Genomic DNA, 19,640 nt, shown 5'->3' on the forward strand with positions numbered 1-19,640 from the left:
ACCGTATGCATTTCAGTTTTTATACAACAGTAATTAGTAACCGCAGTTTATTGTGCTATAATAAATACAAGCTACTTCCCCTTCACGTGATTTCCTGAAAAAGCTGGCAAAACCTTCTTCTGACGCAAAAGATTGGCTTCCGCATAACGCATTCGTCTCAGTTAATTCCGATCACGCGCGCGAACAAGCAGTGGCACCACTCGTACTCGGCGAGAGTGCTAGCTAACAGCATCCCAACGCCAATCAGTCAATCAATCAATCAATCAATCCACTGATTAAAGCTCGACTTTAACTTCATAAATCACCCAGCTGCCAACTCCACAAAGCAAGTGTTTCGTGAAATCAATTTCGTGCCGTGTTTTGGCGAGTAAATTAAAATTCGTGACCAGGGGATTAAGTTTTTGCGTCATTCAATGTTTTTACCACTTGGAGGCTTCGGAAAGATTTGATTTTTACCCTCGTTTTTTAAAACAGATTATCTTTGCAATGAATATGAACAGTGTCAACTAAGCCTGATTATTTACAGTTGAAATGGATTTTACGCGTTACACCTGCGCTATTTGCCGAGTATTTACCAAAAAGGCTATTAATTTCACTTTGGGCCATTTGCAGTCGTTTTACTCAATCCAACAGTATTGACTTCAAGTAACCTCCGTTGAACTTCCTTCTGTCTGTAAGATGCAAATATTTAAGAATCGCTCACCAGGAAAAAAACATTTACGTCGAAATCCCCATCGAAAACGCTGCCTTTAAGAACAGATAAAAAATTGACTCGATTATCAAAGCTCTGCCTTTGTCAATTATTAGAGTTGCAAATATTTTACAAAGATACGTCATTAGTTGCAAATTATCCAATCAGGACGACGCCCGATTAAACCCGAGCGTAAAAGAAATTTGCAAGCCATTTTACTCAGAGTGACACCCTGCATTTGACAATAGAAACACCAGTGGGACCAGATAACACCATATTTGTGCGTTTCCTCAATAATTGACACTGCGTAGCGCGACAGAAAATCGTGGTAAAAAAAATGTATTAAAAAGCGTTGAAGCGTATATTGCGACACTTCAGTGAATTCTTTGTGCGAAGGATCGATTGACTTCTCAATTAGGCGCATCAGCACGATATTGGCATATTTCGAAATACAACGCATTTGATATTTGCATGAAAGTGCATGCGGAGCTGAGGTTATCGCCTTGGAAGATCAGTGATGTTTGCGACTTGAGACCACCAGTAAAATCAACAACAACTACTCGCGACGTGTGCCAGAACGGTTTGCCTTACTTCTCGTGAAGATTCGTGAACGGCACGTACGAGCGGAGGACGTGAAACGCTCTGTTTTGTAATTCGAGAGTCTGATAACTGTCTTATGATAAAGGATCCGCTAAATTATTGATCGAATTACAGCTTCGTGAAGACATCTTGAGGTTTCATAGCCGCGCCGAGCGATTAACCTTGAACGCCGCGCATTCAAGGTTCAACAAAGACACGTGTTTAGTGGGACACTTTAAATTTCAACACAACGCCTCCGGTTTTGGTCACATTGGGTTTGAGAGAAAGGGAAGCAGCCAAAAGGACTCGCTTTATTCTAATTCCCAAGAGATGGCCGTTTCAAGCAACGACACCGGTTCTGATCACGGACAGACGGAGCCGGAATACAGTCAAGGATTCAAGATTGGGATCATTTTGTTTCTGAGTATCGCTGCCGTGGTCGGATTTCTCGGCAATGGACTTGTAGTCGGTGTTATCCTGAGAGCGAAGAAGCTCAAATCTGTCATGAATCGCTTCATTCTACATCTCGCGGTGAGCGACATGATTGTTAGCGTGATTGCAATTCCACTGTTTTTGTTCATCAATTTCAACGACGGACTACTCAATGATGGCAAGAGCGTGACCGTATGCAAGATCGCGCGGTTTTTCCAGTACTTGTCTCCCGAGGCTTCCATGACATTGCTCATAACAATCGGTTGGAACCGGCATCAGGCCGTGGTACACCCGTTGAATATCATGACTTATCGCACGGCGAACAGACTGATAATGGCGGCCTGGATTTACGCGCTTGTTGTGGTTTCACCTAGCCTGTACCTTACAAAACTACAGCAAACAGCGGTGGATCCAGTCACGAACAAAAGCTTAACGTACTGTGCTACCATACCCGCTACTACCACGCTAAACACGGTCTATGTAATGTTCTTGGGTTTGTTCGGTTATATCATCCCCCTGATATCGCTGATTGCTTTATACGGCAAGATCTATAAGACTGTATGGAGACGTAAGAGCGGTCAACTAGGGGATTCCCGTCCGGTTGAAGCCTTCATTCGCAGCCGAAAGAAGGTGCTGAAGATGTTCCTAACAGTGATTCTCGTGTTTCTTTTGACCTGGGTGCCGCTGTTTCTGTACATCTCAGCGATCGAAACGACGATCAAGTCCAGTTCTAGTCATGTGGACTATGCGCGGCTGGTCACGTATTCTCTGGGATTATGTAACAGCGTTTGTAATCCGTTTATTTACGCTCTCTTTAACGCAAAATTCAGAGCTGGCTGCAAGGAAATGTGCACCGTCAGTTTCCTGAAGGCTTTGCGGCGAAAGAAAAGCCCCGTCGACGCCAATGCCGCGCAATCGCGTACCGCGCTAGAGCCTCCAAAACACGTTTGGTCACGACGTGGAGGGTTCCACGGAACGAAAGGCGAGGATAAGAAGAAGTCGGAGAAGAAAGAAAAACAGGAAACCGAGAAGGAAAAGAAGGTGGAAGAAAGCTCCACCAAAACAACACCAGTTGGTCAGATCATAGGAAGGCGTTTTAGATCGCTAACGGATCCCACCGACGCAGTACCGAAAGACTGGACCGAAGCTGTTCACTTGGTGAGCTTTCAAAAGACTTTAGATTCCGAACAAATCGTGCTTCATTTCCCAGGCCGCGAGTCTCCGCAAACAATGAATTCTCAGCCGTGTAACAGGCCGAACTGCGTCAAGTTTCGGGATTGTATCTTTGGTGACGATAGTGAATCGGATAGCTCCGCAGACGCACCCGAAAATCACACATCTACTGAATCAAACGGAAACGTTGCGGAAAAGGTCAAAGATGGGTACAGCATTCTAAAAAATAATCAAAGTTCTCCTTTTACAACTAAGAGAACAAGAACACTGAGCGAGGGACATGCAAGGGACAGATCTAAACGAGGCTTCAAGAAGGCCCGTATTCGCAGCACGCCCGCAGTGCAGTGACTAAGTTTTTAGATTTTACGCCTAATAGTCAGGTAAACAAACTCTTGTTCTTGATGAAAAAGAGCGATTTATAAAAAAACCTCTAATGTTTGCCAGAGGCGCAGCCAGAGCACATAATGTTTGGCTGATTTTAACACCTCCACAAATCCGGTGTGATTATACGACAAGCTATTAACATAGTGTTGTAGGTACGATTGAACCGCAAAACGGAAAACAAACGACAACTGGTGGGAAGAACTGGTTAATAATCGTTTAATTTCTAGTTTAAACGATCACGCTATAGGATTTCGGCCCCACAGACTCAAAAACTAGAGCAGGTTGTGCAGCGTTCCAGTTGAGTAACAGCACAGCAAAGGAAAATGCTTTAACTTTGAATGATCACATTTTACGTTGTTTAATACTCACAGCGGACTTAAGAGCTGACGTGACCCTGTGCAGCACTTCAGTTACGTACAGTAACAGCACCAAACTTGAGGAAAGTGCTTACCGAATAACTATCATTTGAACGGTCACACTTTAGGATATTACCCACAGACTCAAAAACTAGAACAACCTTGTACAGCATAATAAACAGCACCACAGGAAAGTACTGCTCAGTACCTTTCATTTGAATGGTCACACTTTAGGATTCTACCCACAGACTCAAAGCTAGAACCACCTTGTACAGCATAACAACCTGCACCACAGGAACGTACAGCTCAGTAGCTTTCATTTGAAAGATCACAGCAGGATTTCATTCAGAAACTCAAACATTTGAAACACCTTGTACAGTGCTAGCATAAAAAATAGCTAGCAGACTGGAAGATACTCGATCAGACTCAAAGGCGAAACTTTCAATTATTTGCAGTTTTGCTATTGAAGTGAATAGAATTTTACGTTTGTTGTGAGATCGCAATTTTTTAGCGATATGTGTTTATTTGACAGGTGCGCAAACTTTTCACTCCGGCTGAGATTTTCCTTTTCCACTAAAAGCGCAACAAATTCAATCAATGTTGTTTTTTCATCCTGGGTTATAATATTCAAGGAGGAGGAAAACTCAGATTTCTTGATTAAATTGATTTCAAAGTCGATATTTGCTCACCTGTCTAGAGAAATCTTTTAATTTTAAGTTCGAGCTCGACTCTTCACCTCTACCAAGAGACAAATTAAAAATTTCACCTTTAATTGCGGTTTATTAATTTAGGTATAAATTCTTTTTTTTCCAGAAGCAGAACTAAACACTTTTGAAAAAACAGTCGCTGGCTTGATTTGAGAATTGTTTAGGTTATGGGGTATTCAACTCGATAATGCTCTATACCCCGTCGGTCGCTATCATAAGGAAATTAAAAAATGAAAAAAATAATAGAAATTGTTTGTGCATGACAGGAAAGCACAGCGCAAAAAGTTTCATTTGAGCGGTCACACTTTGGGATTTCATCCACAAACTCAAAAGTTAGAACTACTTTGAACAGCATAATGAACAGCACCACAGGAAAGTACTGCTCGGTAGCTTTCATTTGAATGGTCACACTTTAGGATTTTATCCACAGACTCAAAAGTTAGATGTGCATTGTACAGCATAATGAACAGCACCACAGGAAAGTACTGCCGCTAGAAAGCTTTCATTGCCCTCAAAGAAGCACTGCTTAGTAGCTCAGTTTTACGATTAAGGACTTTCCCAATAAACCCAACAATTTTGTCCAGCACAATTAACAGCACCATTTTAGTATAGTAACGAAGAATAGCTTTAATTAACCGAAATCTCAAAGGAAAAAGAGCTTCAATCGCTGACCAACGAAACGACTGACAGTCACAATAATTTTCTCCGTAATGAAGCTCTTAGGCATTCAACGTAGGAAAAATTAATGAACATATTGTTTGTGCGTGAATAGTTAGAACTCCCACGCGTCAACTACAAAGCGCACTTTATTGAAATTAGTTTCCTTCTTATGAGTTGAAGTGACTGCTATCTTTTAATTCTCATCGTTTTAAGCGAAATTGGAATTCAGTTCTCGGAGCCTTTAGGCGGAGATCATGAACAACCAACTGTATTTCTGGATAACTTTCCCACACGTTGTCAATTAAATATATTTAGACAATTTGCTAAAAGTCGTTTTAAGGTGGAAAATATTCGTTAAGGGTTGAAAACCTAAAATTGTTTATATATTTCTATTTAAAATTATGCAGCCGTAGATGTAGTTTTTAAAGACACAAATGCATGCAATTGGATTTTTACCGAAAATGTTTGTTACTAGGGAAACTTGAAAACGAAAAACAGAACAATTAAAATTAAAGGCCAGCCAAGGTGAAATGCTAGATTAGATTGTATATTAGTTCTCGATAGGTTTTCTGGAGACAGAAAGCCGATTGTATTTGTTTCGTTGTCAAACTACCAAATGTTTGAACAGTGCATAATAAAAGAAAAATTAAATATTGTTTCTGCGATATTTGCAGTGTTTTATCAAGACGTGTGGAAATTCGCAATTGCTCAACACGCGCGAGTCACGTTCGTGGTTAAAATGATAATAACTTTTATTACAAACCATGACGTTCTCATATCGGCGTCAAACTCTACGTTGCTGGGTTGGTCGATTATGACTTGCAGTAGGTTAGTGACCTTAATCCAAGGGGATCCAACAGAAAATCGAATTAAAATACTTTTCTCTTGTATTGCCTCATCGTTCACGAACTTTTTTTTTTTAAGATAATTCGTTATTTTCAGCTTTGGGATGAAAAACGCGTGCGAAACAAGCCGGCAAGCGTGCGCGATTGACACTTAAGTGTAGATTGACACTTAAGCTGAAAATTCAAATTGTTTTGGGATGATATGACGAAGCGAGCTAGCGAAACACGTCGGCAAGCGTGCGCGAAAATTGCCTCTCGCAAAAGGCAGTTCGTTTACTATCCAAACGAAAGAATACTCTGTTTTTAATAAGGCAATTTGGTGTAGATTGACACTTAAGCTGAAAATTCAAATTGTTTTGGGATGGCAAAGCGAGCTAGCAAACCACGCCGGCAAGCGTGCACGAAAATTGCCTCCCGCATAAGGCAGTTCGTTCAGTATCCCAAAGAAAAAAACTCCGTTTTTAATACAGGCAATTTGATGTAGATTGAAACTCAAGCTGAAAATTCAAATTGCTTTGGGATGGCAAAGCGAGCTAGCGAAACACGCCGGTAAGTGTGCGCGAAAATTGCGTCCCGCATAAGGCAGCTCGTTTAGTATCCCAGAGAAAAAATATTCTGTTTTTAATAAAGACAATTTGGTGTCGGACTGACACTTCAGCTGAAAATTCAAATCGCAGGAAATTTTAGGGAATGGAATCTCATTCTTGAATTTTCAAGCTGATGTTGGATTTCCGAAAACGCTAGATGAAGCCGGCTGGCCATATAAACCACATATTTGAATCGTCCAAGACCAAAGGGGGTTAGCTTTAATTTTCTGTAGAAAACATTAGCGTTCTTCAAAATTTCAGTAATCCGAATTTCTGGCGTGAGTAATGCCTTCGAAAAGAACCATTGGCTAATCTCGTATATCCAGAAGTTTCTGGGTTTGATATTAGCCGTTGGCCTCTCCTCTTCACCTCTTCCCTCTACCGAAATTTTGACGGCGATTTCACAGTTCGCAACATTTGCAATTAGAATTTTAAGGGTTGGTCCAATATGGCTTGTATTGCTCAATCTTCAGGTAACCTCAAAAACTTCACCTTTAATAGAAGTCTCTTCCTACACATTTCTCAGGTCTTGCCCTTCGCAATAGCGTGAACCGTTTTAAGCTCCAACCTTTCAGAGATCTCACAGCTCACAGCCATTGTGACAACAAGCCAATGCTTGCTACAAGCGAGTCCCAATCTCTTCGCAGCGTGCAAGGCGAAAAAAACGCACCGAACGAGGTGTTTTCAAATGAAAACACGTTAAGTGATTTAATCTTCGGCAGAAAACACCCCTACCTCCCCAAAATCCAATATTACGAGCAACAGACTATGAAAATAAGCCACAAGAGACTTTTCCGTGTCATCGTTATAAACTCCGCGAATAAAAAAAAAAAGTATATCTATCTATTGTCATGATTATTAGCTCGAAGTTAATTTATCTCAAAAACCAAGCGCGGTTACGTCTAGACGTTCTGAGTATGATAATAGAGAAATTAAGAATTGCGTTTACGGCAAACGTGAGAACTACTCAATTTTACAGAAAAACTGAAAACCGCCCATTGGGTGAACATGGTCGCGTGAACATTATTGTCGTTTACCGTAAGCGTAATTCTGAATCTCTCTAATCTTGACGGCGGCTACACATAAAAATAAGAACGTCCTTTAAAGATAATAAGTTTTTTGAATCTGTGAGTTCACAATCAGAACTCGTTACAGCAAGCTTAAGCTACAGTAGCACACAGACTTTCTGCTCTAAAAAATTTAGGTTTTTATTGAGCTTTTGTAGGTACAAACAATATTCTAATTTGTATTTTATGTAAATTAATTCTCATTTTGGTAATCCCGCATTAAAGGCCCATTCATTTCCAATGAAAATCGTTGGGAGTTTTGACTGATGTACTCTGTCCCTTATTACGGTTATATGTCAATGATACGTGAAAGAAAACATAAAAAAAGCGGAAGAAAGACATAAACATAGTGAGTTAGACCATCGTCCGCACGAGTGCTCCATAGCTGCCTATCTATTTATTCACTAATTATTCCATTCTATTTCCTTCGTCTTTTTCTTAAATGTCATTTTGAAAATAAAAAAAAATCTGAAACGCGTATGGAGCTTTGCACTTCAAAACTATGATAGCATTTATGGATTACGTAAAAAAATCTGTAAGGAAAAACAAGGTTGCAGGCCTGACTGCAAGCTAACAAAAAACAGAACATACACTGACACTCCTCCCCACTAACCCCCCCCCCCCCCCCCCTCGCCAAAGGGTCTTTATTACACTCCAGTATTATAAAGACTAAAAAGACTCAAATGACGATACCTTCTCGCACGACTAGCCCAATCTCTATGCCTTGTTCAAAAGAACCTTCTTAAACATTTTACTTATTAGTGTATATTATTTATATTAACATCTAAAAGTCGCAAAATGTTCATCAAAATGTTTGTTGTACTTGAGATTCCAATAGACCTTATTGGCTTCGTTGTTTTGTTGTTCCATTACAGATCACGTGACGGTACTCTAGGGAGTAGTCTCTCTTTAAAATTGGTCATATTCACGCTGGCATGAATTCTTTACTTCCAAAAAGACAAAGGATCGATTCTCCTGAAAATATCACGTGGTTTGAAATGGGCAATTAGCATATAAAGCGAATAAGGTCTATTATGGAATAGGGCATTTTCATGATGGCGCCATTTGACTAAAACTACCAGAATTCATTTCGTTTTCCCTTTCAAATTCAAATTTTGTAATCCCAGTGGAGAGCAAAGAACAATAGTTCTAATTTGCACGAGAAAGCAAAAAAAAAATGAAGGATTCTGGTAGTTGTAGTCAACTGACGCAATAGTGAAAATGTCCTATTGATAAACTTGAATTTCTTCCCCTTGTACTGAATTGAGCCTGCAGTACTTCGCGGCTAGCGCGGATGCTAAGTCTCGTGACAAGCATAGGGATCTTTAAAGGTCGTAATGCTCCTTGATTGGACGACATCAGTAGGAAGCCTTCGGGCACTCGTACTATTTCCTGACTGGTCGTTAATAGCCGGAAATCGTCGGATACTCGCACTATTTCCATACTGAATGACAGCAGTCGGAAAACAAACGTCGGGTTCTTGCACTGTTACCTGATTGGTCGATAACAGGCGGATACCACCAGCAAAGTCTTTGGAAAGCATCGGCAAGTCTTCGGGTATTAACGTTCACACTAATGGAATCCGATCAGTGAATTCAACAACCGCGCTTTGTCAGCTACTTCCACTTGAATTGTCGTCATCTAAAACTTCCAACGATTGGTCCATTTGAAAATACTCTGGAGGTACCCCTGAAGATGACACACTGGAGGTGGGAGAGGAGGGTAAGGCCACGTCTGGCACTGGGTTGGGTACAAAGTCGGACATCTGTGGACAGAATGAAATGACTTAAAGATTAACTGTACGACAAAGAAACTCAAAGTATACTTTATAAAGCATTTTTTACTTGCATCTTTCATGGATGACCAATTACCACAATCAGGAACAGGAAGTTGGGCAGGGGAACACAGGACACCAATTACCTCACAATTAACAATTAACTCGATGACAGGTGTCTATGGTCTATATCCTTAAAGACCATAAAATGGCTCCATAAGGTGTTCAAAACTCAAGTGGAACCACAAGCCGCAAGCAAGTGGTTTCACCGCCAAGTTTTGAACATTTTATGGTTAGATTATGAGCTCGAAATTTCTATCGCGTGATAGTTGGTGAGGGCGAAGCCCGAAACAACTATCACGCATAGAAATCCAGAGCGAATAATCTAATTGTTTTAGTATAAATCTACTAGTCGTTCAAAACTCAACAATAAATCCTCTTCACAGACACTTGAAAAACGCCAAGAAGCGGCCGCCATTTTGTTGACAATCGCACACTGTTAGTCTACTCACTATCTACAACAGAATAGATAGTGAGTAGCGTAGCCAATAAGAGAACAGCATTCGTGATAGAACGCTAGTAGATTTATACTAAAAGAGTATAGACCGTAGCAAACTGAGATTAATTTGTTTTCGACAATAACATGGAAAAAGTACGTGCGGAATTGGCTTTATTTTCCGTTGAGAAAGCGCGCGCGTCACATCTGACTTCATTTTTATTGCCTGTACTCTACGAACCAAACAGCGCGCGGGAACTTTGACAGTTTATTTTCAAAAAATTATTAGTTTATACCAAACTAGAGTGGCTACTCAAACTCCACAAGTAGCTGTTGCTATTTACCTTCCGATCCCGATTTCGCGCGCGTTTCTTCGCCAATCGTATTCAGAAATATAAAAGTGACCAACTTGGGGGTGGCTATCAACTTTTGGTATACAGTAAACTGTATTGTCCGCCTGAATGACGGTGAGTAGTAAAAGATATTTACCGCCTGGCGGAAATACATCCACCAGAATTACTAACTAGCAGGAAACTGGACAATGATTGCACCAGTGTGAAACCGGGTATATTTTGAGTTTTGAGTGAATTTTGAGATAAGATTATATCCATGAGAATTATGTATTATTCTAAAGCAAACTCGGAAAAAGGAAATCCGAGTGCTCCTATCAGGAGTCGAATCTAAGATGTTCTGATTACTAGTTCGAATGCTCTACCACTGAGCTACAGGAGACTCGTTGGAGCTAAGGCCATTAAACTAGGTTCATGTGACAAATATCCTGTCTAATGCCAGGATTTGAATGTCAATGTGTGGCATATGCGCAATGGAATAAATATGATGGAACATTTTAAGCCCGGTGAATGAATGAGAATGATGTAATATTCAAAGTGACACAAACAAACTTGGAAAAAGGAAATCCGTGTGTTCCTATCAGGAGGCAAATCTAAGACCTTCCGATTACTAGTTCGGATGCTCTACCACTGAGCTACGGGAGACTCGTGGGAGCTAAGGCCATTAAACTAGGTTCATTAGACAAACATCCTGCTTACTGCTAGGATTTGAATGTCAATGTGTGGCATATGCACAATGGAATAAATGTGATGTATTATTCAAAGTGACACAGGCAAACTCGGAAAAAGGAAATCCGAGTGCTCCTATCAGGAGTCGAACCCTAGATCCTTCCAATTACTAGTTCGGATGCTCTTCCACTAAGCTACAGGAGACTCGTGGGAGCTAAGGCCATTAAATTAGGTTCATGTGACAAACATCCTGTCTACTGCCAGGATTTGAATGTCAATGTGTGGCATATGCGCAATGGAATAAATGTGATGGAATATTTTAAGCCTGGTGAATGAATGAGAATGATGTATTATTCAAAGTGACACAGGTATACTCTGAAAAAGGAAATCCGAGTGCTCCTATCAGAAGTCGAACCTAGGACCTTCCAATTACTAGTTCGGATGTTCTTCCACTGAGCTACAGGAGACTCGTGGGAGCTAAGGCCATTAAATTAGGTTCATAGGACAAACATCCTGTCTACTGCTTTGAATGTCAATGTGTGGCATATGCGCAATGCCACAAATGTGATGGAACATTTTAAACCTGGTGAATGAATGAGAATGATGTATTATTCAAAGTGACACAGATATACTCTGATAAAGGAAATCCAAGTGCTCCTATCAGGAGTCGAATTTAAGACCTTCCAATTACTAGTTCGGATGCTCTTCCACTAAGCTACAGGAGACTTGTGGGAGCTTAAGGTCATTAAATTAGGTTCATAGGACAAACATCCTGTCTACTGCTAGGATTTGAATGTCAATGCGTGGCATATGCGCAATGGAATAAATTTGATGGAATGTTTTAAGCCTGGTGAATGAATGAGAATGATGCATTATTCAAAGTGACACAGGTATACTCTAAAAAAGGAAATCCGAGTGCTCCTATCAGGAGTCGAACCTAAGACCTTCCGATTACTAGTTCGGATGCTCTACCACTGAGCTACAGGAGACTCGTGGGAGCTAAGGCCATTAAACTAGGTTCATGGGACAAACATCCTGCATTCTGCTAGCAGTCGAGTATCTATTTATCAACTAAAGAGGACGGGATTTCAAGGAAGAACATAATTCTAGACTGATAAAGCAGTAATTATGAGTTTGCTGTGACAGTACTATCTATTTTTTTCAGTTTTATGACAAACTTTTCCAAGCGCGGTAGATACTCAAATGAAAAAGCACTGTTTGTGAGTTTCCAAATAAGTAAATTTTGTTATTCGAACGATTCACCTAAAAATTTATAAAACACAGTACAGCCAAATGCAAGGAAAGAGGTTTGATCAACGCTGATTATGAAATGACGGGTGGTCAAACATCTTCATAAGGCGCGTTGCCCTAAAATAAACACTTGGATTACTTCTTTGAAATCTCGTATTTTACTTCATTATCTTAGCTATATTAAAAAGAAAGAAAAAATAAACACATATTCATCCGCATTTATTAGAAGCAAGGTCTGCAAAGAGCAACAATTAAAAGACACTCGTTTACAAATAATAACTATTATCGGAATATTTGATTTGTGTGCGGCAAACTCATTCGTTACGAAAAATTTCAAAGAGAACCAATTTAGAATCAAAAGCCGAAATCAAAAGCAAACAGACATTAGCCTTCACTTTGTATACATGTATGCAAAGGCGTACGCTGGACAAACTATCTAAACGAACATCATGATTTTGTTCTTCAACAGAACAAGTGACTTCAGCTGTCGGTTCTGTAAAGGCCCGTTAACACGGTTTCAACATTTGTTTCAACATGCGTTCAACACTTTGTTGAACTAAATGTCGGGGGCGTTTGAACAGGTCATTCAACATTGTTGAAAGTGTAAAAGAAAAAAAATGTTAAAAGCTTGTTGAAAGCGTGTTGAATCAAATTTAAATTGGTTTAAACTTTCATTCAACATCGCTTCAACATTTCCTTTGTTGTTAGAAATGTTGAATGGTGTTGAAACCGTTTGAACACTCCGCTCTTCCAACATTTACCCAACATCCGTTCAACGTTTGAATCGTTTGTTCAACCGTTTAGACGGTTTCAGCATTTGCCCAACATTCGTTCAACAAAAGTTGAACGGATGTTGGGCAAATGTTGGATGAACGGAGTGTTCAAACGGCTTCAACACCATTCAACATTTTCGAGAGCAAAGCAAATGTTGAATGGATGTTGAATGAAAGTTTAAACCGATTTAAATTTGATTCAACACGCTTTCAACAAGCTTTCATCATTTTTTACACTTTCAACAATGTTGAACGACCTGTTCAAACGCCCCCGACATTCGGTTCAACAAAGTGTTGAACGCATGTTGAAGCCGGCAAGTGTTGAAACCGTTTAAAACGGGCCTTTACAGTCCTCTGCTCCAATTTGGGATAATTTCATCTAGATTTAGTTCATTTCTATAATCTTAAATTGAAATCTTCTTTCGACAGAAACTTTGTGTGAATCAGTACATCCTGATCTAGCGATTTACATTTCCCTATCGGAATTCTGACCCGATGATATTTGGAAAATTACAAAATTTTGCACAAGTAAACAAACCAAACTTTATAATCCAAGGGTGTGTTTCTTTGGGAAAATTCGAATCCGGATTTTTGATCCAAGATCACTCGGATCATGGTGCATCAAAGGAACCGACGAATCCTTACCCAGAGTGGATTCGTCGGTTCCTTTGATACACCATGATCCGAGTGATCTTGAATCAAAAATCCGGATTCGGATTTTCCCAAAGAAACTCGCACCCTTAGATTTTTTAATTCACTGGACCCCAAACAGCTAATTTCTTCTGTTTTTGCATAACACAGATATTTATTGTACAGTAAAACATGTGAAATGCGATTAAGTTTTCAATTTTGAGATAAATACGAGCTGGTTTGTAAGCTTAAGGACAGCGCCTCCAAATACAGAAGTATTTTTGCCATTCATTCATGCGAGAAAAACACTGAGATCTTGGCACGGGCTACCGGAGTCCAGAAAGAAAATTGGGGGTGGCGCGGGGCATTTTTTTTTTTAGAGATAATTAAGCAACAATTGTTCTAAGAAGCAGAAAAATACAAAGCAATGTATGGCGTTTTGTTCCAAATTGAAGGTATATTATCTCTGAAAAATGCATGGTTACCCCAATTTTCTTTTTGGATACGAAGAGCACTTGCTAAATTCTGCTTTCTCCGCCTAGTTTTAAACCGCGCAAAAATATCGATGTTTTAGTAGGTACCACCCATAGAAAACTTGAGTGTCTCGAGATACGCAGAACGTATGTGCAGTAACAAAAGTAGGCACCGTCCTTAACTCACTTGTGACTCGAGAGCTATCATTAAAGATTACTTGGACGACTACTTCTTGCTGTGGAGTGCCTTTACCTTAAATATTGTATAGTGATAAGTATCTCATTGACTAATTGGGACTTACAATCTACTGGTATGGCATATGCCTTTTTATAGGAAATTAACGCTTCATGAAATTAACACGAATTTTCAAAATTCGCGTTAATTTTTGTTCACGTTAATTTCCGCGTCATTTATTAAGTCGTGCGTTGATTTCCTTGACCTAAGTTTCCATTATTGTCGCCCCAAATTCTCGATACACCCCTGAAAGGAAAAAGCGTTGTTTTCTTATCAGGGTGGAGATCGGCCGGTGTCATGGACACTGTGAAGAACGCTTGAAGTGCTCACATTCCATCACCTAACCCCTTTGTTTAGGAACAATTCCACGAACATTATTCGCATTTCGTATCTTTACACCTAGTGGTAAAATAAATTTGTTCCTGTTGTCTCAATAAATTCTGTTTCTTTAAGCATTAAAGTCGCGTTAATTTCCCTCATTTTGAAATTTTTTGCTCCTCTTTCGCGTTAATTTCCTTTATTGGGAACTAATTTTTCCTTCAATTCGCGTTAATTTAAGTCGCGCTAATTTCCAATGCCTTAATTGCCACGAGCGTTAATTTTCTATAATAAGGTACTAAAACAATTATTCATCTCAGTGACGGTGAATATATGGTAGCTTATTCACTGAAGTGGAGATGGCTCGGCAAGGTAAATATATTTAGTTAGATATTTACCTCGCCGAGCCACTCCACTTCGGTGAATAAGCGTTAATTATCGCCTAGTTTACCTCCGCTCCAAATAGATGTAGCCTAGGAGGTCCATCGGCTGATTCCCAATGATCATCCGGGACATATGATGGCAGTTCCATTGCAACATCCGGGAGAGCAAACTCTCGCTCGGCTATTTTGTCAGTAGCCAATGATTCCCTCTCTCCTAAAAGCAAACACAAAGAGAGTTCCTTTTTAAGCCTCCAGTGATGCTAAACAAAACATCCGGATCAACTCTGCCACAGTGTGTCGGTAACTGATAGCAAGGGTTTTGCAAGGCCAGAATAATGTAGGATTTACGTTGTAGTTGTCTGAGATGTAAACAGGGGAATAGAAAGAGGATGAGAAGGGATTGGAGGAGGGAGAGGGGAGGGGGGGCGAGAGGAGAGGAGGAAATCGAGGAGTTTCCTGGATATTTTATCAGGATTTTTTTCAAAAACTATAGTTTGGCGGTAGAATTTCGAAGATAATAGGCCTTTCCTTTTCTAAAAGTTACCGTTAACAGACGAAAAAAGATCTTCCTCAACGGAAGCATTTTCAACTGGTTAAGGTATCGAACATTCAGTCCAGTAGTTTGGCATTGGATATAAAGAAATCAGTGCGCTTTACTCTGCGATAGAGCATTCAATTCAGTGTCCAAGCTAATTTCGCGTTTGCTTGGGTTTTTCTTTACTACGCTCTGCGATTGGATAGCAAACTTCGCGCCACTTTCTCAAACAACGAAAAACAAAAACCAACCCAATCGTGACTTGCTCGAACGCGTTTTCCCGCGCTTGACGCCCGTTACATGTATTTGCTTCGAGTTCCAATTGGTTCATAGAACTGTTTACGTGTGTTGTGATTGGCCAAAGTAATTTCTTTGGTTTTGCTTTTACGGCGCGCAAATCAAAATCATTCTGTCACCCTATAACTGCTCAGGGAAAACTGCAATATTTCTAGTTATTTCATACCATACAGACTGCACTTCTTAATTCCCTTGAAGCAGGTCCTTACATTAATATCCCTTGAACACACAACCAAACTAAAGACGGTGCCCCCTACTACGGAAGTATTTTTGCACAGTTTATGACTATGCAGGAAAAGCAGATCTCAATACGGGCTACTGGAATCCAAACAGAAAATTGGGGTTATTGGGGAACTTTAAGAGATAAGTAAGTAACAATTAATCTACAAAGCAGTAAAATACAAAGCAATGTATGGCGATTTTGTTGTTGTTGTTTCGTTTTGTTTCCAAATTGAAGCATATTTATCCCTGAAAAATGCATGGTTACCTCCAATTTTATTTTTGGATACCAAGAGCACTTGCTAAGTTCTGCTTTCTCCGCATAGTTTTAAACCGCGCAAAAATATCCCTGTGTTAGTAGGCACCCCCAGAGGAAACCAATCTCATTCCCAGAGCCCTCGTCACCTTTGTCCAGCGGAGCAGGAAACGACAGCTCTCGTTCCCCGCTCCGCTGGACGAGGGTAACGAGGGCTCTGGGAACGAGAGTGACAGGAAAACCCGAGTATCTCGAGATGCACAGAGCGTATGCGCAGTAAAAAAAGTAGGCACCGTCCTTAAAATTAATTCTTATTCTACCATACGTATACCTGAAGGTATCTCGCTTGCTCGCCTACTTCTCACGTATCTATCCAACTCGTTTACCTCCCTGTTGGAATTCTGGGACGTGGAAGGCCGTTCGTCTCGTTCCAGCCTTCCCGCGGGTGCAGCTGAAAGAAAGAGACCTGGTGCTGTGTGGCTGCGTTTCTGTGGCTCAATCATGTAAAGCGTGTCTGGCATGTTATGACTAACATGTGACATCCGGTGTCTAATCAGCTCGACCTCTGCCTGTCTGTGTTCATGAAGGATCGCCTGCAAAGGGAAGAATTAAGTATTGAACGTCCGCCGGGGCAAAAAGTCAAAGGCGTTGTAGAGTCATGCGGCGTTTGTGATAATAACTAGTAATAATCAAAGATTAGGGAGTGCGTTCGATGTCACCAGGCTCTCTCTCCTTTGCCAAGATGGTGATGATGTCATCCGCTCCTGCAAAATCTGCGGGGGATGCCAGATACGCGTCCCAAGATCCATTCATCTATTCGTTGATTGTCCATACAATCTTGACTCAAGACGCAATTGGAGTGTGTTCTACGTCGAACGCAATTACAATGACAATTTATAACGCGCCAAAATCCAAAACTTCTAGGGCGCTTTAAAAAAGCTTGTGAGTTACAAAAATTCATTACAAAAACAAGGGTGCCAAAAATATGCGCAAAAAAATTGTTCAAACATGTGAAAACTAACTAGATATTAACTAAGTTCTCGTTTAAAAAGAAACGTTTTTAACTTATTTTTAAAAATATCCACTAAAGTACAGTTCTTTAATTCAATTGGTAACGAGTTCCATAATTTACAGGAGCACAGACCAGAGAGCAAGACCTAAGGGTAGGAGTGTAAAATGAAAGTAGCAAAGTGGCCCAAAGTACAGGTTCGATCGCGGAAACATCTTTCCACTAAAAGATGCCACGGAAAGGAGAAATTCGAGGAAGCAGTTGGTAACCTCTCTTTGTAAATTTGATGAGAAGAGCTTATCATTTCTGAATCAGTGACAAACACGTCTTTGGGGTTAAAAATCAAGGATTCTCGCATTTCATTTTCACAGTCTAGAATTTCCAGGTAAAACTAAGAGCAATGACCTACAAACTAAACACAGTTTTGGTGGAGCTCTTGAAATGTCTTACTCTGCAACTGTAACATACATGTTGGCGACCTTGACAAAATTGTGCACGCTACGTTTAAAAATGAATGAATAAATAAATCATGTTTATTTTTTTACTCTAAACGAACCGCAAAACAGCGAAATGACGTCGATGCAACATTTCCAGAAGGAATTAAAGACCACATGCAAGAAAATTCGGCAAATCTGAGCCACTAGTATAGTTTTAATTACTGGAATCGCGCAGCGCCGCACCGTAGACTAAACGCCGCTGGGGGGGGGGGGGGGGGAGGGGGGGACGTGGGCTAAACTCAACCGCTGTCCCTAATAGAGAGCTCACCTTTGCTTCTTCAAAGTAAGGCAAGAAGAGTCTCGGCCTGACAAAATCCTTTTCCTCCCTTCTCCTCATCCAGGGTAAATTGGGATAAAAACTACCTTCTCCTATGTCAAGGGGCATCCCTCGATCCGCAAGACCCCGGCGAAACACGCCCTCCAGAAGCTCGCTGTGTGGCGGGAGCACGTGACCGATTCGCACATGCTCAATCACCCCTGACAGCACCCTCTTCAATTGCTTGTTGTCAATTTCACGTCGCTTGGTACTTTTCTTGTTATCCTGGAATGGATCTGCAATGATACAAGGATAGTTAGGATTTTATCCACAGACTCAAATGCTGAAACCATTTTGCACAACATAATCAACAGCACCACAGGAAAGCACTTCTCAGTAGCTTTCATTTGATTGGTCACACTTTAGGATTTAAACTGAAAACTTAAAACTGTCTTGGACAGCAAAATAAACAGGACCCAGTTGTTTGACAGCTGATTAACACTAATGCACAATTACGAGTTAACTGACGTTTTCACCTCGCTTGTTAAAAATGGTTTTGAAAGCTAATTTTAAGCTAATGGTAAAGAAACATCTAAATCAAAACTGAGGGACAAATATCTTTCAGAAGAGTCTTTATTGATTAGTAATTACATGTACACCTGAACCAAAGTTCACTTTTATCCAGGATAAGCTTAATCGGGCCTTCAACAACTGGCCCCAGTACTACGGTGAGATCAATACCTCAAAGAACTGTTCATTACAGGGGTCGTTTGCATGGGAACACATCAGAATTTCATCCACAGACTCAACAGCTTTTACATGTACACTGTATTTCCATGAACAGAATTTAGCATGCCTGATGTAAAAATTACTTAAACTGAATGGGATATACCCTGACTAATTATTTTAAACGACAACTATGATTAATTTTAACAGATTTCATTAAAAAATGCACCTTGTTCAGCCATACTCCGAACAACCTGTGTCTCACCCCATCTGATAACAGAAAGCAACACGTCGTGCTCGCAGGCCTGGAGACAAAGAAAAAGGCATAAATAAAGAGACAACAAGACTTCTAATATACATGTAGCTGTACGATGCCATCACAAAGCTAAGATTGTGAAATTACAGCATTTAATGAAACATTTGAAAAGAGCATGATGACAAGCCCCCATTTGCTAAAAAAGTAATAAGCAAGTTGTTGCAATTTAGGACTAAAGGAGGGGACTAAATACAAACCCATGTACATTTGCCTTAGTTCCACACATAAATGGTTTATTAGAGCTGCAAAAAAATAATTAATGTAAGAGAACTTTGAAATTTTGCCATTTGCAATTTAACAAATCACAACATTTGATTATAAACCAGTTTGTCGTAACATATCAAACACGAGGAAGAGTGTTTCATCCGATTTATACCGAGAAGTAGGTTGGAAAAACAAGGCATAGCCGAGATTTTTTAACCAACTTCGATGTGTTTGGAAATAGGAGAAGACAATCTTTTGAATGTGTGATATAGATTCTCAAACTATTGATAATTCTTGAAGAAATTCAAAGCAGAAGTTCACAAAATTTTACGATAATTAAGATCACATTTCTAAACCTCCTTCACGGTAGTGATTTGCTTTGTTTTTGCTTTATGAATTATTAATGATTCACGAAAAAAAAAAAACATCTTTACAGTCAATAACATCACTGCTTACTGACAAACGACCAATAAAATCTGGACTTCGTTGACC

At 40.1% G+C, this 19,640-nt stretch overlaps 2 protein-coding genes across 4 annotated transcripts in view; one reads left to right on the plus strand and one right to left on the minus strand.

The window, feature by feature from the left end:
• Nucleotides 1-5,638, plus strand: LOC146453748 (QRFP-like peptide receptor). Its single transcript, XM_085096305.1, has one exon. The coding sequence runs from the start codon at nt 1,601-1,603 to the stop codon at nt 3,221-3,223; it is 1,623 nt and encodes a 540-aa protein (XP_084952431.1). The 5' UTR covers nt 1-1,600; the 3' UTR covers nt 3,224-5,638.
• Nucleotides 4,168-19,640, minus strand: part of LOC146453749 (BTB/POZ domain-containing protein 7-like) — a 27,582-nt gene continuing 12,109 nt past the window's right edge. The window contains exons 4-9 of one of the 3 annotated variants that reach the window (XM_085096279.1): nt 18,858-18,933; nt 17,915-18,198; nt 16,472-16,733; nt 14,902-15,047; nt 9,076-9,246; nt 4,168-9,012 (exon numbers count right to left, since the gene is read on the minus strand). In XM_085096279.1, the coding sequence (XP_084952405.1) occupies nt 9,094-9,246; nt 14,902-15,047; nt 16,472-16,733; nt 17,915-18,198; nt 18,858-18,933 (921 nt within the window). In that variant the 3' untranslated portion in view covers nt 4,168-9,012; nt 9,076-9,093. Of the gene's footprint in view, nt 9,247-14,901; nt 15,048-16,471; nt 16,734-17,914; nt 18,199-18,857; nt 18,934-19,640 lie in introns of all 3 variants that reach the window. The other 2 variants (XM_085096280.1, XM_085096278.1) reach the window with 2 other exon arrangements.

This window comes from Pavona decussata, unplaced genomic scaffold (genome assembly GCF_977016875.1).
Source record: "Pavona decussata unplaced genomic scaffold, jaPavDecu1.1 SCAFFOLD_324, whole genome shotgun sequence".
Classification (NCBI taxonomy): Eukaryota; Metazoa; Cnidaria; class Anthozoa; order Scleractinia; family Agariciidae; genus Pavona; species Pavona decussata.

Bases quoted from the DNA above. Each gene is read 5' to 3' on its own strand.
- LOC146453748 (XM_085096305.1), top strand. From the start codon at position 1,601: ATGGCCGTTTCAAGCAACGACACCGGTTCTGATCACGGACAGACGGAG.